The 22856-nt window shown below is 35.9% G+C and overlaps 1 protein-coding gene across 1 annotated transcript; it reads right to left on the bottom strand.

Moving 5' to 3' along the window:
• Positions 1–3800: 3800 nt before the first annotated feature.
• On the bottom strand, positions 3801–7177 carry LOC127872368 (protein crumbs-like). Its single transcript, XM_052415700.1, has 8 exons — positions 7081–7177; positions 6644–6754; positions 5911–6024; positions 5204–5380; positions 4963–5076; positions 4609–4854; positions 4242–4433; positions 3801–4118 (listed from the first exon to the last, which is right to left on the bottom strand). The coding sequence occupies exons 1-8, from the start codon at positions 7175–7177 to the stop codon at positions 3919–3921; spliced, it is 1251 nt and encodes a 416-aa protein (XP_052271660.1). The 3' UTR covers positions 3801–3918.
• Between the last annotated feature and the right edge of the window lie 15679 nt (positions 7178–22856).

Below are 22856 nucleotides of genomic sequence, written 5' to 3'. Positions count from 1 at the left end.
TTTTTTAAATCGTCAAAAGATGCATATAATCGCTATATTAGACCATGGTAAATGTTCAGTATTACAGTTTCCTCACAAATATAATAACTAAAACGAAAATTTGCGAATCTGAAACATTTTTTTTCAATTTTGTCAATTTACCAAAACGTGAAAAGATCCCTTTAATATAAGTGGAACGATGCGTTACGTAGCTAATTTCATTCAGGGATGATTTGTTTTTTACCTGTATTTAATACTATTGTAGACAATATTGATTGTTCAAGTAGAACGTCAATTATTGACATTTTGAATAGACTTACTGAAACCATCCGAGTGTTGCTGACCCGTTATTCTCTCAAACATGTGTTTACAAAACAAATCATAGTTTCCGTGCAAATAGCGGTGTAAAGAATGCTGATTGGTTTGCATTAATGCATGTAACATTTGTACAATGACGCTTTACGTATTTTTAACTCAAGTAACTCAGTTATAAACAGAGAACGTTTATGCACAAGTAAGAGGTATTATAAAGACTTAATCCGCAAAAAGAAAGCTTGCTGCTATCGGCAAAAAATGTTGGGTATTGAAAATTTAAGAAAACACAAACCAAGAGATTTTTTGCAATTTTTCAAATAAAAAAAAGTTAAAACGACATTTCACAAATTTAACAATAATTCTGAACAAAAATATATATATAAGCGAAACATGAAAAAAAAACATTCTAGTTATTATTCTCTATTTCTATTATGGTTGATATGTTTTGATAATATATATTTTATTTTAATAGTCAGTTTTCATTGATTGAAGTATTCTAAACGCACAATAAAATCATTTATATTTCAATATGTCCTTCTCATTCCTTTGGAAAGCATTCATGACTAAATAATACGTGTTAAATCAATAATCTGTGTGCAAAGTGTATTGAATGTTTCAACAGTTAAAGTTTAAGAATATTTAAGAAAAACGAAAGCCTCTGTTATGGATAATCGATATCATGATGAGTCTCCGAATCAATTCACGAAATTTGCCTGAAGTGATCATTATGTTTGGCTAACATCTTCCTGCAAGTGTATATGTGTAATATGCAGTGTGTATTTGTTTAAAAGAAATCATCGTCATCATCATCATTTTCTTCATCACCATTATTATTATTATTATTATCAAAGGTAACGACTTCACTGAAAACGAGACACAGTGTAATCGGTACGCAACTATAATAATCGATCGATATAAATATGAAGTCTATAGATCAACAAAAATATTCGAATAGGTGCCGTTTTCTTTTCATCAATTGAAAAAGACCATTTGAGCTCATTGATGCGATGACGTTTTCCAAAAAATATGACATGTTTTTCCCTCACTAAACCGTGACCTGTGATTGGTTTGCAAATGTATGTGTGTTAATTTATTACTAATTTTTTCATCGAAAAAGATCACGCAATTTATGCCAAATGAAGTGCCTTCCAGTTATTGCTAATACGTTTTACGTAAAACACGATATTAAATCCAAAAATTTCACTTCCTGGTTGCTGTCCTGGTTTAATGCCATCCTCTCGGAAATACCATGCTTCCGACTAAAACCAGACTAATTCTTCGAATAATCGATTCTCAATGTGGGTAAAGATTAGGAATGATTTTAGTGTCTTGTTTTAACATCACTTCTTTGCTAACCGATTATTCCATAAGGCAAATTTGGGCTAATAAAAGTAACTCTACGATTTGTGGTACAACTCTTGAAACTGTTATTTTTTTTTTTTTAAAGTCATATTAAAAGTATACTTTAATATCAGTTGTATATGTCATATATTAATTTTGTTTTCTTTTTCGAAAAAAAATGTTGAAAAGTATTTATAAATGCATGTTTCATAAGGTGTCAATATTTAAAGTTGTAAGCACATGTTTACAATTGCCATTATGTACGTTCATAGGTTGCAGTAAATCCGTACCGACGAACTTGCCTCGTAACCGGGATATAATCGACTGAACAGAGAAATGTCCGGATGTTTGAACATATGATTCAAATATAGATCCCTCAGTGTGTCTGTCTGTCTGTCTGTCTGTCTAACTGTCTGTCTGTCTGTCTGTCTGTCTGTCTGTCTGTCTGTCTGTCTGTCTGTCTGTCTGTCTGTCTGTCTGTCTGTCTGTCTGTCTGTCTGTCTGTCTGTCTGTCTGTCTGTCTGTCTGTCTGTCTGTCTGTCTGTCTGTCTGTCTGTCTTTCTGTCCGTCCGTCCGTCCGTCCGTCTGCCTGTAACTGTCTTCAATTCAATATTTTTTTCTCCCTTTTTGTTGACATTTAAAAATGAACTATTAGTAGAATTTCCCGAGAATACTGCGTTGGTACGTCAACGTTAAAACGCCATTTCACAAATTTAAAAATGATAATTCTGAACAAAGAAAAAGTAATTTAAGTGAAAAATAAAAAATATAAACCATTCTAGTTATTATTCTTTATTTCTATTACGGTTGATATATTTTGATAATATATATTTTATTTCAATAGTAAGTTTTTATTGATTTAAGTATTCTAAACGCACAATAAAATCATTTATATTTCAATAGTTCACTCTCATTCATTCGGAAAGCATGACTAAATAATACGTGTTAAATCAATAATCTGTTTGCAAAGTGTATTGAATATTTCAACGGTTTAAGTTTAAGAAGATTTAAGAAAAACGAATTCCTGTGTTATGGATAATCGATATAATGAAAAGTCTCCGAATAAATACACAATGTCTTCCTGAAGTTATCATTATGTTTGGCTAACATATTCCTTCAACTGTGTCTATGTGTAATGTGCATTGTGCATCTGTTAAAAAAAAATCATCATCATCATCGTCATCATCATCATCATCATCATCATCATCATCATCATCATCATCATCATCATCATCATCATCATCATCATCATCATCATCATCATCATCATCATCATCATCATCATCATCGTCATCATCACCACCAGCACCATCACCACCACCATCATCATCATCATCATCATCATCATCATCATCATAATAATAATAATAACAAGTATTACCATTATTATTATTATTATTATTTAAATCAACAACCAGCCAGAGGAAATGAAAGGTAACGACTTCACTGAAAACGAGACATCAGTGTAATCGGTACGCAAGTATAATAATCGATCGATATAAATATGAATCTATAAATCAACACACACATTTGAATAGGTTCCTTTTTCTTTTCATAAATTTAAAAACACCATTTGAGCCCATTGAAAATATTTTTCCAAAAATATGACAGTTTTTTCCCTCACTAAATAGGAAGTGTTTTGCTTAAGGGAACGTTTATTCAGGATTGGCAACAAGTCAATCGAAATAAATCTTTCTGAACTACATTCATTGTTGATGTATACGCTCGGTTGCATTAGTGTAGATATATTAAGATTGAACCGCTCCGTGGCCTGTGATTGGTGTGCAAATGTATGTGTGTTTATTTATTTCTAATTTTTTCGTCGAAAAAGACCACGCAATTTATGCCAATTGAAGTGCTTTCCAATGATTGCTAATACGATTTACGTAAATAAGGATATGAAATCCCAAAATTTCACTTCCTGGTTTTCTGTACGGGTTTGATGCCATCCTCAAAGGAAATACCATGCTTCCGACCAAAACCAGACAAATTCTTCGAATAATCGATTCCCAATGTGGGTAAAACTAGGCATGATTCATAGTGTCTTAATTAAGGTTTTAAAAAACTAAATCTACGATTTGTGGTACAACACGTGAAACTTGTACTTTATTAAAACAAAGTCATGTCAAAAGTATACTTTAATTTCAGTTGTATATGTCATATATATTAATTTTGTCTTCTTTTTCGATAAAACATACTTTAATAGTATTTATAAATGCATGTTTCATAACGTGTCAATATTCAAAGTTTTAAGCACATTCTCATACTTGTCATTATGTACGTTCATGGGTTACAGTACATCCGTACCGACGAACTTTCCTCGTAACCGGGATATAATCGACTGAACAGAGAAATGTCCGGATGTTTCAACATATGATTCAAATATAGATCCCTCAGTCGTTGAGTATCGTTGCATCCCTCGTACATAAAATCAACATAGTTCGGGTGATAGGACAGTATATAACTTTCATTGTTCAAGTGTACTGAAAGAGAAAATAAAAAAGGTCATCATTCAAACTGTGTAAATGGCAATACGTTACGACAATAAATCAATCAAAATGATCTAGAAAATGTGAGGTAAACTCTATCTTGATAAAATGACTTACAATCGCAATCGTTAGGTTGAGAAGACCATCGTCCGTCATCTCCGCAGATCATCCAAGTTCCCAATCTCCCGGGAAGACTCGGGGAGTAAGTCTTCTCGCAGGCAAGCAAGCAAAACTGACCGTAATCTGGACTCCAGTTATTGCAGAGAATGGTTCCGTGTTTTGGTACAGGAAGCGACTCGCATGGTGTTGCTAAAGGTATATTCACAACACTATAACTTATTATTTGATCATCAACTGACGATCATACAATACAAAATAAATGAAATCATAAAAGTTCGGAGATTTTATTTATTAATGATAAAATACAGATAAAAACAAAGAAAAAATATTAATACTTTGACAGACACTATCGTAAAGGGCTTACGTGTCACGGTGATGTTGAAGACACATTCTGTCCTTAACCCGTTCCTAAGTTTTGTGGCCGAGTACTGGACGGTGAAGTCGCCCCAGGGAAACGTGTAGCTTGGGATCTCATAGTTGGAGACGAGTTGTAATTCTGTGTTCATTGGGTCACTAAAAACCGGTTGTAACCAGGCAACTTTGTGCGTTCTTTCTGTTGCATTCACTCGAACGCTTTTTGAGCAATTTGCTACATGCGGTGGTTGAACGTCTAAGAGAAAGCAAACATAATATTTAAATACGCACTGTGACGTGCAAGGATTTAATAAGAGAGCACATGTAATTTAACGACATAAGGCATGCAGTTTTAATAAACTACCTAGATTGCATGTTTTCCCAGCCCAGCCATACCCACAGGCGCATTTAAAGTCATCTATGAGATTTGTACACGTAGCTTTGTTCATGCATGGGGAACTGTTACAGCTTTCTGCGACTGAAATAGAATACAATTGCAATAAACTACAAAAATCAGGAGGGCAGTACATGTATCTCAAAAGTAATGCAGTAATCTGTTTCATTTGAATTCGACTCAGGAACAATATCAATGCGCAATGACTTACATTTGCAGACAAGGGGTTCGCCACTCCATGTGCCGTCACTTTGACATAATCGCTCTTCACTGCCTTTAGTCGCATTGTATCCACGATCGCATGCATATATAGCGACGTTCCCGAGGGTTAAACCTGGGGCTGTCACAGTAGCATTTTCAATGGGACCTGGATCGCCACAACTGACAGCTACAACATAGACATATGCATCTTATAACATCCTATTTGAACATTAGTTTACTAACTACAACATTTATTTAGTGTACAGTAGATTAACAAAACCCTATATTGTTACTGTATTTACTATTCAAAAATATCTGTCTGTCTGTCTGTCTGTCTGTCTGTCTGTCTGTCTGTCTGTCTGTCTGTCTGTCTGTCTGTCTGTCTGTCTGTCTGTCTGTCTGTCTGTCTGTCTGTCTGTCTGTCTGTCTGTCTGTCTGTCTGTCTGTCTGTCTGTCTGTCTGTCGGTCTGTCGGTCTGTCTGTCTGTCTGTCTGTCTGTCTGTCTGTCTGTCTGTCTGTCTGTCTGTCTGTCTGTCTGTCTGTCTGTCTGTCTGTCTGTCTGTCTGTCTGTCTGTCTGTCTGTCTGTCTGTCTGTCTGTCCGTCCGTCCGTCCGTCCGTCCGTCCGTCCGTCCGTCCGTCCGTCCGTCCGTCCGTCCGTCTGCCTCTCCGTCTGTCTGTCTTTTTTTATTAAAGTGCCAAAGTTAAAACTAACTTACGGATGTCGCACGTCTGACCAAACCAACCAGGTTGACATATGCACGTGTAAATTGTATGTCCGTCTTCACAGCGCACGTGGTTCACACATGGATTGCGAGCGCAAACTAAGGCAACTGTAAACAAGAAAGTATTCAATGACAATCTTATTGTTTTTATACTCTTCAATAGTAATAAACTAGAATTCTTTAATTTGCATTCCGTAATTCAAAGTAAAGATACTGTATTGTTAACCTTGCTCGCAATTTGTGCCTTTCCAAATTTCAGGACAAGAGCAAGTGTAACTCTCAGGAATGTTTGTACACGATCCCCCATTCAAGCACGGGAAACTGCTACACGAGTCCATATCTAACAAAAAAGGAGATCAGATACACCATTTCGTATGTAAAATGCCAACAAAGCGACTTTGCCTGAAATCAATCTGTTCATTTCAATATTTAAAATAATATAAAATGAATAAATACGTCATTAAGTTATGTGTTTTCCTTTTGATTTCCTGTTATATTTGAAAGAAAACAATTTAGCGCTACTATGGTCAGGACGTTGGTCGATGTTTTTTTATCAACGTCGAATTTAAGATGGACTTGTATATCACTTTGGTATTATTAATTTATAACATATTGCGATACAATGCAAAGAATAAACTTGTTAACAAAATATGTATAAACTAACATGTACATGTTGGTTCCGTTCCGCTCCACTGCGCAGAGGACAGACACGTGCGGGTCAAATCACCTCCTGCGTATTGGTACCCGGAAGTACACGCGTAAGTTGCTGTTCCGCCTTGCTGGGTTGACGTGACGCTCACAGTGGCACCACGAACATTACCAGGCAGTCCACAATTGGCTGCAATGTATAAACAGTACCGTGAACAAAAGTTGGGAAAACATCAATATTTTTGAAAGTCCTACTAAGTGTTTGTCTCGATACTACATTTTTTCTGTTGTCCTTAATAACATAAGCAATTAGCCATTTATTTTAAGTTAAATACTGTAATTAACTTTATTTTAAATGAAATACTGTTATTAACATTTTGTCGCCTGTTAATGATTCGGGAGTGTCACTAATAAATTACATAAAAATTTCCTCACTACAGAACTGAAACAAAATGAAAAAGAAATATTATTTGTGTTGCGTTTGTTACAATATAACATCAACTTAATATCGCTAACGTGGTGGCGGTGGTGGCGGTGGTGGCGGAGGTGGTGGTGATCGACGGCGCCAAAAAAATTTCTTCACGCGTTTCTGTTTCACCATCATCAATGGCATTTCCACACCTGAAGAAACATCATTGGCTTTTTGTCGCACATACAAAAGGTGTCGTTAAAGATCTTTTCATACGTAGCTTAAAATGATAGTTTAAACATGTTTGAGACAAAAAATATCATTGATGTTGTTTTTTTTCATTAGAGTGGTAAAACGGTACTGCACGCGATTAACAGTACAAGTATATATTTAATGGGAATTTACTTTGTTATCATCGAACAAATGTATGGTATAAATAAATATTTGTATGAAATGTAACCAGGTTAATGAACACGGACAATTAGCATTAAATAGTGACACTACTCACAATCAGGTGGATCCGTATCAATTAATTCGAATAATTTATTGTCTGAAATCCATCTTCCATCATTACATTCTACATGCCGTAGGGTGTTACATCTTCTATAAATACAAATTGTGGCATGCGTAGCCTCCAAAGTCGAAAAGTCTTTGATGACTTCACCGCTTTCGTCCAAACACGATTCAAGTCTTGAACTGTCCAGTGTTGAGAAGTAACAGCCACGTTGACACACGGATACCTAGCATCAACATGTACATATCAAACGCAACATATCATACTGTTTAGAAGCAGTTCAATAAAAAACATACTTGTCAAAACTAATATATGTAATTATCATGGCAATTAACGATCACATAACGCTTTATAGCTAATATAATGAATAATAAAATGAAATATACAATGCGAACGCAAATGCAAATGTTATGTTATGCTATGCAATTCTATGATATGATGTACTGTGATGTATAATTAATATAATATAATATATAATAATATAATAATATAATATAATATATAATATAATATAATACCTTCAAAAAAACCGCAAATGTTAAATACCGCGCAAATAAAGCGAGATCCATATTGTCGGTTAAGCTCTGTCACTGCTTTCAAGCCTTCACCTCGGGTCTAGTTTACAGAATGAGAGGAATCAGGAAGGAAATCAATCTGGAAAATTTCAGAAAAGCTGACTATTTCACGAGGTGATTTCCACTAACGGTTACAACGAATGCACCGAATGGTATTTAAGACACACTGAAGTCTTCAAGTCGCTATAGGTCGTTTGAAAGTTTGCTTTAAACATGGTTCTAAAATTTACCTGTTTTTTTCTCAGCGTGGTGTTCCCTTGTTTCGGACAGAATGCTTATGACCTACAACAAGATGATAAGGTAATCTTCGTAACATAACCGAATGAAACTGTTATATAATAATAATAATAATAATAATAATAATAATAATAATAATAATTATTATTATTATTATTATTATTATTATTATTATTATTATTATTATTCGTCGTCGTCAACATCATAATCATCATCAACAATAACAAAAACAACAACATAAAAATAACAATAATAATAATATAATAATCATCATCATCAACAACAACAATAACAACAACATCTTTTAAATCATCATCATCATCATCAATACAATCATCATCAAAAACAACGTCTCCGTCGCCACCAACGCCGCCGTCATCATCATCATCATCATCATCATCATCATCGTCGTCGTCGTCGTCGTCGTCGTCGTCGTCGTCATCATCATCATCATCATCATCATCATCACCATTATCTTATCAGGTATTAACATCAAACGTGCCTTCCAATTAAATGTTTATGAAATTTAATTAGCGCATCCATTTCATAGAGATTCCACTCAGGGTACGTGTCCATGCTAAGAGGGATGTGCGCCTTGGATGACCTTGTGAAGGTCACAGGCGGTGAAACCACCTACTGTGACAACAGTGATGGCGCTACTGTGCCTCATAGTCACTGGTGTGACGTAACGAACGTTACGGGCCTGACGATGAGCGGACACAATACTCGTCTGACGTACCGATGTGACGGGGGAGTTTGGAGGAGAGAGTTCGGCACAAGCACGGAAATAATTACCGGTAAGTTTTTTTTTTAATTCTAACACAAAGATGATTTAATAATGTTATATATTTCATTTATTTAATAGATTCAAATATATTGCAAATATATATGTGATAATTCATGTAATAAGAATGATTAAATTTTTTAAATGAATAATGGAATAAAAAGATAGGCTTTACTGTATAATTTTGCAAAACCAAAATCAAACAATAATAATATGAGCCTTGCTCTGGGAAAACGGGGCTTGATGGATGTGCATATTTCCGCTTTTATGGTATTTCTAGTTTCAATGAAGTCTTTCCTTACCGAAAATCAAGTTAAAGCGGAAAGTGTCGTCCCTGATTAGCCTGTGCGAACTGCACAGGCTAATCTGGGATGACACTTTACGCACATGCATTAAGCCCAGTTTTCTCAGAACAAGGCTCATATTATTAGCAACCATCATAAGACAAACAACCGCAACGCATAGTAATAAGTATGACATATCTTTCTATTTATAGAATTACACAAATATCTATACGTAATCAATATTTAAATTGCGTTTTTATTTAGGAAACAATCGCAACAGGAGGTGGGGTTTTGTTGCGGTAGCAATTGGGGCAGCAATTGGAATCGCGGCCTGCTATGTCTTGTGTCAACGTCAAAAAGGAGGTAAGTTAAATTCATCTATGTCTGTGTTAAAGTGTATATTGTTACAATACTTAACAAACATATTCATGTAAATGTGTCTGTGTTCAAAGGAACGTTCACGGTTATAATATTGTGACTTTGATAATAAAATGTTCGATGTTTTTATAGGGTATTTTACATATAATGACCCGGCTATACTGGCTACTGCATAAAAGACTGTTGATCTACTCCGGTAAATAATAGCATGGTGATTATTATGTAACACATTTAAATCGAAACAGCGTTAAATAATTTCAATATTCACTATTAAATAAAACTTGTATGTAATCACTCGCGAGAAGGGTGTCGCTCGTTTTCTCTTTGACATCGTTTTCGACATAGAACTTAAACGATTGACTTTTAGCAGGTAGGAACAGCAATAGACTAAAGTTTATTACAAAACATATATGTTAATACTAATTGTTTTCATCTGCTTTTGTCAATGATATATTGGAGCTTTATTCCAGCGCGTACTTTTATTCAACCTCGTAATTGCGGCGTTTGCAATTTAATAACGAAGGGCAGTTAATAACATTGCTGCTTTGCCTGTTTGTGAATATAAGACTTATAAAGCTTATGTTTACAATGCAGGTTTAAATGGGGACATAGAACCTCCCCCGACTTACGCGTATTGTCCACCCACCGAGATAAAGACCAAGCATGTATACTACGCCGCTCGTGGAGAGAGATTGGCAACTGTAGTCTGGACGGAACCTCCATATACAGGGAAGGAAGCATCAAGGTAACGCTTAAACTATTTTAAACAAGGGCTGTTTGTAAAACATGCATGCCCCCCATATGGGCTGTCCGTTGTAGTGGCAGCCATTGTGTGAATACGATTTTTGTCACTGTGACCTTGACCTTAGACCTAGTGACCTGAAAATCAATAGGGGTCATCTGCGGGTCACGATCAATGTACCTATGAAGTGTCATGATCCTAGGCAAAAGCGTTTTTGAGTTATCATCCGAAAATCATTTTACTATTTCGGGTCACCGTGACCTTGACCTTGTGACCTCAAAATCAATAGGGGTCATCTGCAAGTCATGATCAATCTACCTATGAAGTTTCATGATCCTAGGCGTATGCGTTCTTGAGTAATCATCCGAAAACCATTTTACTATTTCGGGTCACCGTGACCTTGACCTTTGACCTAGTGACCTCAAAATCAATAGGTGTCATCTGCGAGTCATGATCAATCTACCCATGAAGTTTCATGATCCTAGGCGTATGCGTTCTTGAGTTATCATCCGGAAACCATTTTACTATTTCGGGTCACCGTGACCTTGACCTTTGACCTAGTGACCTCAATATCAATAGGGGTCATCTGCAGGTCATGATCAATCTACCCATGAAGTTTCATGATCCTAGGCGTATGCGTTCTTGAGTTATCATTCAAAACCATTTTACTATTTCTGGTCACCGTGACCTTGACCTTTGACCTAGTGACCTCAAAATCAATAGGGGTCATCTGCGAGTCATGATCAATGTACCTATGAAGTTTCATGATCCTAGGCCCAAGCGTTCTTGAGTTATCGTCTGACAACCACCTGGTGGACCGACCGACAGACCGACCGACAGACCGACCGACCGACCGACATGAGCAAAGCAATATACCCCCTCTTCTTCGAAGGGGGGCATAATAAAATAATACAATTAGCATCTGTCGTTGGAAGAACACCCGTGCTATTATAACAATCTAGCTAAGTATGAACCATCAAATTATTTGACTTTACTTTGGCGATTTTGGGAGGAGGGCGTAACCGCGTCCGCCCCCCCCCCCCATTGGATCCGCCTATGCTCAAAAACTTATAAACCCTATTTTAACGTACATAATCACGATGCGAACGTTATCTTTATGAAGATTTAAAGGCGCCCCTTACTTCACCAACGTTTTTAATCCCGAATAAAAAATGCAAAGAGACGCAGATGCGCTGGTAAATGAAAGTTACAGGATCTTCACTATAAATCTGTATTCAGAACTCCTTATAACGTGCCTGTCTGCATATAATGCTGTTTGCAGAACTCCACATGGTGTGCATGCATGCGTGCATCTAACGCATCAAATTTGTTCACGCAGACGAATAGGGTTCCATTAAACTCGTTATCCATACTAACCGAGCCGCAAAATAGACACCTGGCACGTAGATACACAATCTGCACTATAAATCTTTATTCCAAATTAAATATGTTTATTCACAATATTTTCACTATAAATAGAGTTATAACTACTTATTATTATCAAAGTAACAAGTTTTATATATTACTTTTAAAATCCTATGAAAATGGAATAAAAAATTCATTGTCGTAAATGTTGCTGCAAAGGCATTGTTTTCCGTATTTATTTGCCGATTAGTTTTCCTTCCAAAACTGACACGACCGTAAAATCACACGATATACATGATGGTGTCGCCTATTTGAGAACAATGGTTAAAATACACTACAGTGGCAAATCGATGAAAAAACGGGTTACATTATACCAGGTTAACAAAGAACCCAGTAACCATAGTTAAAATAAAGTTTCATCCCTTACATGTAAACATCTTATTATACGTAAATTTGGACCGAAATAACTATTAAACATAACAAAGTTTTGTCACTTTATAATTCTGCATATTTTATATTTTCACCTTGTCCTCCTGAACGTTGTAATTTACCGTTGTTTCCTGTAAATAATGTGACTCTGTTATTATGTTTTGTACACTGTATTTGCTCATTCTATTCACATATTGTGAAAGTGTGCATTTTGAAATAAACGAAACGAAACGAAACAACCCGGACAATCGCTCTGACATACTTTTGACAACCCGGACAGTCGCTCCTACAATATTTTGACACAACGGCCATTGGGTTCTACAATTAGATGCGAAACTTACAACATAGTATACGCTGATCAAAGGTTAACACCTCAAATTAGCCGACGTTGAAATTTACCCAACCGGTCAAAAGTAAGCCTATTCAGCATAATCAATCTGATTTAATTAATTACTTGACTAATTAACTAATTCGGTTACAGTTTGTCGATTCTTTAACTGGTATTCAGCAAATTGTGAAAACAATATGTATATATAGCCATGTCTCACACCTTCAAGTTCACTTCCGACATAGAACTTCTAACGAACAAACGCGGTCAGGCTGTGCTATGCTGAGAGGATCACTCGTAAGCCAAGAAATACACGTCTAAGTCTACAATACGATGGGTATGCGGTAAAAGTTCCGATTCATGAAAGAGATCGCTAATTACAGATCTCAGTGTTAGTCGACATACTAAAATAATTTTAATGTTATTATACTCATTCATGCTCACGAAACATGCTTTGCATTCTTTGTGTAAAAAATATTCTACAATTTTGAAGAAAAACAAACAACAACACTATTTTAATAACCATAGAAATGCTGATTTAGAAATCGTCCAGTGTTAATATCAATGGGTCAAATGTGATAACAATGACTTACCAATTGTTGACTTTAATTAACTTTAATGTGACGCCAATCTGTAATCGGGTTTCACGCTTCACACATTATAGGTGTCAAAGTTCCATAATTTTAAGATAAATGTAACTTTGATTTCCGATAACACAAGTGAACGGTGCTAATCATATCATAAATACAAGTTAAATAAAGAACGACTTTTCAACTTCTCATGTGGTTTTTATGTTTTATTCCATTTGCAAAATTGGCACATATTCAAATAAAAGTTAAGTAGGATCGAATCTCCCTGATTGGAATAATGTAGGAGCCATTGTCCGGGGTGTCCATATAACGTAAGAGCGACTGTCCGGGTTATAAAAATAATATAACAACGAAGGAGCTAACGTCCGCCTTGTCAAAATTAGCATAGGAGTGATTGTCCGTGGGAGCGATTGTCCGGAATTCTACTGAACACAATATCAAAGTAAGCATACCAGTGTTTGGGGGAAAATATATTGCTAGTAATTATATATTGTCCCCAAACACTGGTATGCTTACTGTGATATTGTGTTCAGTATTATGTATGTATGTTTACATTCATTCATATGTGAAAGGTCTAATGGTCAAATAGAAAATAAACGTATTGAATTAAATTAAGATGAGTGTCCGTTTCAGTTCATTGACGTGCTGCGGTGGCCTTACAAGCGGCAAACAGTTCCAGGGTTCGGTGGACGGAATCCCCTATTACATGACATACACCGTTAAAGACTCGTACGGGCGGACGGCCTCATGCATGTTTGATTTCACAGTTATTTGTAAGTTATATCTATAGAAGGAACTGAATTTTGTAGAAGTATGGATGCTTAAATGTATGACCATTATTATACACAGCACACTTGTGAACAACATTCCTTTTTTATACCAACCCGCAGATGCATTATTTCGTCTACCGGTAATCGTATTTATTTGAGAACTGCCAATATTTTGTGGGAAAAGTTTGATATACTTTATGTCTTTTTCGAAATAATTTAAGCATTTTCGTCTTTAAATAACGGGATTGTTTTTTCATTCGACGACAGACTTTTCCTGCGATGAGCCTACGCCTTCTAATACCAGAGTCAAATATGGTTGCACAAACGGTCTTTTGTACGGAAGTGAGTGCACCTTTCAGTGCGCAGATGGTTACATCATGCCAGATGGCGTATCCAACAAGACAACCTGTGAAAAACTCGACTCGTCTTCCGTAGAATGGTCATCCTTGCCGGAATGCGAAAGTATTTATATTATTGCTTATTTATTATTATTATTATTATTATTATTATTATTATTATTATTATTATTATTATTATTATTTTTATTATTATTATTATTATTATTATTATTATTATTATTATTATTATTATTATTATTATTATTATTTATTGCTTTGTACCGCAATATCTCGTCAAGTGTATTACGAAACTGTTTTAAATGTATACATGTATATATATATAATATATGTTTGTGTTATCCTAACGTAAAGATGGTTGAATAATGCCATATAGCTTTCTGGAATTAAAGTACGTAAAAACGCCGACACGCCATTTAACAATATGACAATCCGGTATTTGTTGTGTTTGAAGAAAAGAGATGTCCTTTACCTGCTTCGCCCAAGAACGGAAATATCACATGCTCAAGTTCAACGCACGAATTTGGTACCACGTGTTCCTTTTCCTGCCTTGATGGGTACCGCCTATCTGGGAGTTCATTTGCGTTTTGTCAAGCCAACGGACAATGGAGTCTTACGGTCGATCAAGTAACTTGTAAAGGTACATGTACATGTCTATTTAAGTTTATAACTATTACATCATTTTTTTAGTTATTTATTTGCAAAATAATTCGGCGTGTTCATTGTCTCTCTCATATTAAATAATTAAATGTGTGCGTGGCTTAAGCACGTTAAATTAAAAAAAAATAGCATTATCATTCGAATGTCTTTTCTGTTGAAAAAAAGAATGAACGAAATGGCCTAATATATTTTCCACACTAAAATGTAGCTCATGCATTTTTTATTATTCCGTAAAATAAAAATATGCAAACATGTACATTCTTGATATGATATTTCAAAGGTCACCATTTTTTCTCATTATGATACTCAAAATCCTAATTATTTACATCGCCCTCTTATAATTTACGCACTCTGTTCCCTCTCTTTGGGTTTGAATATTGCATGGGTTTTCTATGCGCAATTTTGAATAAAACTACTAAACTTTGTAGTGTTTTCAATGACATAGCACAAAATGATTTGAAAATTCAATCTGAAAGTGTACTTTTAATAAACGCAGACGACGAACCTCCAGTAATCACGTGTTCAAGTCACGTGTTTTACGCTGACAGCGGCACGTCAACAGCAAAGGTTCATTGGCCGGAGCCTGTGGTTAAAGACAATGTCGATCTTGACATAACGGCAGAGAAGCTCTCTATCATCAACCAAGGGGATTCACTAGAAGAAGGAACGTACCTGATTCCATACCGTGCGACTGATTCAGCGGGAAATTCTCACACGATGTTGTCAGAATGCAACGTTACCATTCAGGTCCAAGGTACAATCGTATGTTCCACAATTTTCTGAAGTAAACACACTGCATATGAGCCGTGCTCTGTAAAAAAGAGGTTTCATGTATTTGCGTAAAGTGTCGTCCCAGATTACCCTGTGCACTCCGCACAGGCTAATCAGGGACGAAACTTACCGCTTTTATAATATTTTTCGTTTCAAGAAAGTCCCTTCTTAGCAAAACTCCAGTTTAGGCGGAAAGTGTCCTCTATGATTAGCCTGTGCGGACGACACTTTAGACACATGCATTAAAACCCATTTTCACAGAGCGAGGCTCATATTATTTATTATTTTTTTAATACAAGGTGTGTATTGTTCATGAACATATTTTCCTGCTTATCTCTGATTCGAGAAGGGCAGCTGTCAGTTAATGGCGTGCTATGTGCACTCAGTAGTGGTAAACCAACTTACCCAGGAAAATTGTTATAGACCGCTTACCACCTTAAATTAACTAAAATGTGTAGTTTTTAATTAATGGAACAGCCAAACAAAGAAAAAGAACATAAATTTAATTGCAAGAACATGTTATTGATTATATAAAAAATAATGTATTCAGTTGTGAAATGCGCAACCGGCCCGACGGACCGTTTAAATGACACCCGCTTTCTGAGGTACAACTGCTCCGACTCGACTTACTCCGATGGCGTCCAGTGTTCTCTGTTTTGCGATCTTAATCTCGACCTAGTCGGTGCAAGAATCCTTACATGCGAGCGTGATGGAACTTCCGGGGTTGGGATTTGGAAATGGAATTTCGGGGAGGAACCCTATTGCAATGGTACATATATTTAGTATGAAAGAACCCTACTAGCCTAGCTAACGTTCCAATCCTATAAACTTTAGATACTTGTAACCTATGTTGTTATACACATTCGTGAATAAATATGTTTAAACCAATATTAAGTTAATGACGAACTCAATGTTAAGTATGTTATTAGTTTTGAGTGAAAAGGGACGATTTAAGTGATTTGAACGTGGACTTGTTTTATCATTATATCTTTGTAATAAAAAATAGGACGTGTTGTCAAAATATCAAATACTTTAAGCTACGTTAACATATTTTTCAGCTGCGACCATGTTTACGTTTATTGTTTTCTTTAATGTACATTGTGTATTACACTGCATCGTATGATACGAGCTTGCGGCAAGGAGTTCTTTCTTGATGTTTCTATTGTTCTTTCTTGAGTCTTGTATTAATGTTACAGTGGTACAATGTCCGCCATTGACACCACCAGCCAACGGCGCCATGAGTTACGACAGCATCAATGCCAGACCACTTTACGTCATGCTGTGTCAATCTCCATATGACAGTCCGGTCGTGGGTTCTCACTTCACCGGTAGACTCAGCTGCCAGGACAGTGGAACGTGGTACCCTTTGGATGCGTTCCTCGACTGTATTAGTACGTAGCCAATGCCAAGGTTAATAATTGTTCTGAACTAAACGGATTTATAAGCAAACGTGCTTATTGTTCATATAAGCACAATACTAATATTACTAAGACTAATCTTACAAATTAGTATTGTATGCGTGGAGCCTGTACTAAATAATGATTATTTCATTTTTTATAACGTATATTATTATTCTAATTCTTATTATGATTATTATAAGTATTATTCGTAGAAGAAGGAGTAGTATTTGTAATTGTAAAAATGAAAGTTACAGTAGAAGTAATAGAAGTAAAGTAAAATTAGTTGTAGTAGTAGAGGTAGTAGAAGTAGAAGTAGAAGTAATAGAAGTAGTAGTAGTAGTAGTAGTAGTAGTAGTAGTAGTAGTAGTAGTGGTAGTAGTAGTAGTAGTAGTAGTAGTAGTAGTAGTAGTAGTAGTAGTAGTAGTAGTAGTAGTTGTTGTTGTTGTTGTTGTTGAAGTTGTTGTAGTAGTTGTAGTAGTAGTAGTAGCCATAGTAGTAGAAGTAGTAGTAGTAGTAGTAGTAGTAGTAGTAGTAGTAGTAGTAGTAGTAGTAGTAGTAGTAGTAGTAGTAGTAGTAGTAGTTATAGTAGTAGTGGTAGTAGTAGTAGTAGTAGCAGTAGAAGTAGTAGTAGTAGTAGTAGTAGTAGTAGTAGTAGTAGTAGGAGGAGGAGGAGGAGGAGGAGGAGGAAGAGGAGGAGGAGGAGGAGTAGTAGTAGTAGTAGTAGTAGTAGTAGTAGTAGTAGTAGTAGTAGTAGAAGTAGTAGTAGTAGTAGTAGTAGTAGTAGTAGTAGAAGTAGTAGTAGTAGTAGTAGTAGTAGTAATAGCAGTAGTAGTAGTAGTAGTAGTAGTAGTAGTAGTAGTAGTAGTAGTAGTAGTAGTAGTAGTAGTAGTAGTAGTACTAGTAGTAGTAGTAGTAGTAGTAGTAGTAGTAGTAGTAGTAGTAGTAGTAGTAGTAGTAGTAGTAGTAGTAGTTGTAGTAGTAGTAGTAGTAGAAGTAGAAGTAGAAATAGAAGCAGTAGTAGTAGTAGTAGGGACTTTCAAACTGTTGTTTATTCTTGTTAAGTTTTGTAAAACTGCTTTTCTTCATAATTTTTGTAATTTAACGTATGATTAACCATTAATCGTCGTGAACAGTTAAATCAAAATATGTGTTCAGTTTCACTCTGGAGCGATATGGTTCTGCCAGCTGAGCTTATTTACGAGGGCAACTGTGAAGATGAGGAAACAAAACAAACTATCAGAGAACAGGTGCTGAAATACCTTGGAACCATAAAAGATGACATTGATAACTCAATTTGTCCTGGTAAAGATTGCAGAGTGGACAATTTAGTAGTCGTGTGTGGTTCTCGAACAAGGCGAGCCACAGACAACGGCCGGAAGAAACATATAATAGCCAAGAGACAAACCTCGTATGTTCGGGTCACCTTTGACTTTGCGACCCCTTTCGACTTGTCAAACTCTTCAGTAACAGGCGCATATAACGAGTTATTTCCGTTACTAACATCCATGAAAGGCTTGATAGCAGCCGCTGTTGCTAACGGCACATTTGATATTGCTGGTTTCACTCTACCAGTCGATGCCTTCGGGACCAGTTCTAAACCGAACATAAAGTGCCCTGCTGATCTTAAAAAAGACGGATATAAATGCAGTACGTATTTTCACATATAATGTTAATATAGTAATATTTAAACTCCAGAGACAGTGTACAGCAGTTTAAAAAAAAACGTATACCAGCTTTTGTTTAAAGGTATATTTTAAAAAAGGTATAATAACCGGATTGGTAGATACGTACATTGGTTTTATACATGACACTGATACAGGGTTTAAACATTAAAACAGTTCTTTTTAAATGAGAATGACCTTTGCTGCAGAGCCCTGTCCTAAAGGAACCTACCTAAACTCGACAACGGGTAACTGTGAATTGTGCAGAATCGGCGAATACAATGAACATGATGGTAAAGCCGCATGTAATTTATGCCCGGCAGACTACAGCACGCTTAAAGAGGGTTCTAAATACATGGACAATTGCACAAGTAAACGTATTTGCTTAGAGTGTTATAATGTTAATATTACTACCAGTAGTTAAATGCGCATACATTTAATATAACATTCCTATATTAAAGAATCGACAACGCTCAAATATTCAAAATAATTATCAAACTTGTAATTGTGTAACAATAACCATCGTTGTACTATTATTATTCTAATTTGAATGAGTAGTAGTAATAGTTTAAGTCTCCATTTGTCAGGATTATGTGATCCCGGTTTCATCTCACGTACAACTATGGTCCCTTGTTCCGCGTGTCCATTGGGTAGCTATCAGCCAAGTAGAGGTGCCTCAGTTTGTATACCCTGCCCGGCAATGCATACAACGCCTTCAACCAACAGCACGTCGATTAACCATTGCATATTGTTTGATATCAAGGTAATGCATTGATAAATAAAGCTGCAATTTTCTTTTTAGACTTTTCTCTATGAAAATAGTGCATTTACAATTGTCCGATAACTCAAGGTTACGATTTGATAAGCACATATTACATAGTTATGTAAAGTTGTTGCGTTTTGATTCAGCTATGATTCGTAATTTTTCTGAATCATAAGGCATTCGTTTTATGAGACTTACTTGATTATCATGTTTATATGATAAAGACATAAATAAGACTGTCATTTTTGAGTCGATTCGTTTATTACATGTCGCATAAATTGGGTTAATCAAAAAAAAGGCGCTAAATCACATAAAATCAGAAAGTAATCAAATCTATGTAAATTTGATTTTGTCATTTAAGGTGAACAGCCTTAACGGAAACAAGCTGTTAGGATTGTTCACAAGCAGCGTCCCTACTTCGGTCATGTCAATGTCAGTCTGGATAAAGAGAGACAGTGACGGCACAGGGGAATTAACGATCTCAGTTCGAGGCAATTCCAGTGACATTATGTCTATAAGGCTTTCTGAGTTAGTGACAGTTAAAAGCGGGTAAGAAATGACCTCACTTGAAGAGAGTGCTTTCATGAAACATCTTTGTTTTATCCCTTTTCGGATACGATTTCAATCCTTCTAAATCAGAACCGTATTTTAAGTAATTTGTTTATGAAATTGATTTATTCCTTTATCAATTTAGTATACGACGGACCAAAACTCGAAGATAACACGTAAACGTTTTAGCCCCAGTAAGGAGCTGGACAATGACAAAAATATGTAATATAATTCTTTCAAAGTGTAATAATAGAATAATTCTCCAACTTAAATGTTGTTTTTTTTTCAGAAATATTGAAGCATCTACGGCGTTCATTCTGTCAAGCACAAGGTGGACGCATTATGTTGTGGAGCTAGATTTCACATCGTACGCGCTAACAGTGTTCATAGACAATCTTCAAAAACTCAGAAAGGTCGGTCTCACGCCCTTGTCTATAGCGTCTGGAAGTGTCCACATGTCGTCTACCAAAGATACAGGTACGGATTGTGGACGTTGTCGAATTTTTGTCAGTCAATGTTAATGTTTATGGATTTGGTGTTACTGAACGTTGCTCAACAATCACTTGAAATGTTCTAAATTGCCTAGCATTGAGCTGTTACTGTTATGGGAGCTAAAAGTATTGAACCGTATACCTGAAAAGATAATTTGCTACTTTAATTTAGTTAAATTGTTGTCACTTAAATAAATAATCTTCGAACTGTAAAACATACACGCACTAGTCGTTTATATATAAGTCTTGCATCAAAATACGACACGTTGTGATAAATTTTCATATGTTAGACGCGTGTATTGTTTCTCCTAAAAGGTGTAACCTTATCTGGTTTGACGTTTTATCCACGGAAGCTGTCTGCTGAAGAAGTGGCCATGTATACCACCTCGTGCCTCAGCAATTCGTCAGACACGCTTTATTCAATGGTCGATGTAGTACAAAACATTGTAGACGGTCTTGTAATCATCAGTCCATCATCTTGTGACCGTAAGAGCAATTCCAAAACTTTGTTGTTTTACTTAAATTGCTTTAAAACAAGCACTACCTTATTTCCAATTAGCAGCACTCATTCCAAAGTTAAATGTGCATGTTTGGGATTGTACCCTGTTTTAACTATGCGTCATTTTTTTTCAAAATGTATGACAGGGACGAAATAATTTTTGTTTCACTGAGAATCATTTATCAAATGTGTAAAAAAACAAACACACTCATTTTGATATAGCCTTCGATGAGTGTGCAACAGCGCCTTGTGGTAATCACACCTGTGTGAACGGCATGGGAACGTTCACGTGTGTGTGCAGTGGGGGATGGAGTGGAACTAGATGCGAGGTTCCACCTGACTTCTGTCTCAATCATGACTGCAAACACGGGATCTGCGTTCCAGGAAGCGGAAAATACACGTGCAACTGTACTGACTTCTACACTGGCGGCGACTGTTCTATTCCACCTGGTATGCATACCGCCCCATAAATGTTTAACTAATGAGCTAACTATATTCAGAGCGATATTCGTATTACCAAAACCATTTGCCAGACGCATTGGCTTTATTTATACCAAATGATTTTTAAGCTTAGCACCGTGTCTGTCCGGTAGGCGAAGTGGTTGGTACACGTGCCTCTCATCTTAGCGAGTCGGGTTGAATCCTAGTTCCCGGAAGCATGTGAGTTTTATTGTAACCATACCGGACAGGTAGGGATTTCCTACAGGTACTCCGATTTCTAGACTCAACACAAGAACACATTGAAAGAAAATATAGTTCAGTAAAAGCTTAAGAGCAGGACATTGAAGGTACACTGCATAATTCGTCCCAACTTTCGTGAGTCTATTAAGCATAAGGTAGAACATACTGTGGTCTTAGGCGCGGAAGGACCGAATAAACTTCGATGTAACCAAAAGCTTAGCATCAATTTTGTATATGATGTCGATAAACCATGGGCACTGTAAATGAGACATATACTTGTACTTTATGCTTTAAAATAAATTGATAGAAATGTCCAATCCAATACCTTTACAGTAAATGGCGGCTGGTCTTCATGGAGCGACTGGTCAGGATGTGGCGTCACCTGTGGAGGCAGTACCCAAACACGTCAGAGATTTTGTGTAGAGCCGGGACCAGGACCGGGAGGTCTTGACTGCACGGGTTCCAAGGAAGGAACGCAACAGTGCAATGTAATGGACTGCCCTGGTACGTTCACTGCATGTAGATGGCATATACTCGTAACAGCAAACATTTAAACTAAAACGGGTAAAGTATATTATTCGGGTATGTTCTGCGAGTCAAAATTTAAATACTCGGGGAAAAAAACGTTAAATGAGGATATGTATTTTATAACGGTAATTTAAATATAACAACAAACATTGTCAAAACATGTTAAAGCGCTTATAAATTTAAGTTTTTCGTTAAGTAAGATTTAATAGAATGTAATTCGTTTAGTTTGATTTATTTAATTATGAATGCAGTACTCAACAACATATAATTATTTATTAGGTATAATAAAAAATAATATAAACAACGTAAGCTTTAATTGCCTTTTCAAATTTGAAGTCTATGTATTTTAATATTCACGTTTCGTTTTAACAAATATTTAATGCTTTTGGTGCGTTACTTATATTTATTTATGAATATTTGAAATATTAGCAATGAATAACATGATGAAGAAGATTATCTTAATTCACTTGTTTAATCTCTTCATACTTAAAACATATCATCCAACGCTTCGTAACTAGCAAACTTTGA

Source organism: Dreissena polymorpha, chromosome 3 (assembly GCF_020536995.1).
Source record: "Dreissena polymorpha isolate Duluth1 chromosome 3, UMN_Dpol_1.0, whole genome shotgun sequence".
NCBI lineage: Eukaryota > Metazoa > Mollusca > Bivalvia > Myida > Dreissenidae > Dreissena > Dreissena polymorpha.
This window is presented reverse-complemented; position numbering and strand designations above follow the sequence as displayed.

Bases quoted from the DNA above. Each gene is read 5' to 3' on its own strand.
- LOC127872368 (XM_052415700.1), bottom strand. From the start codon at position 7,177: ATGCCATTGATGATGGTGAAACAGAAACGCGTGAAGAAATTTTTTTGG. The intron at 6,025-6,643 runs GTGATTTGACCC...TCTTGTTTACAG, and splicing joins CGGGTACCAATACGCAGGAG to TTGCCTTAGTTTGCGCTCGC. The intron at 5,381-5,910 runs GTAAGTTAGTTT...TCTATGTTGTAG, and splicing joins TGGTCAGACGTGCGACATCC to CTGTCAGTTGTGGCGATCCA.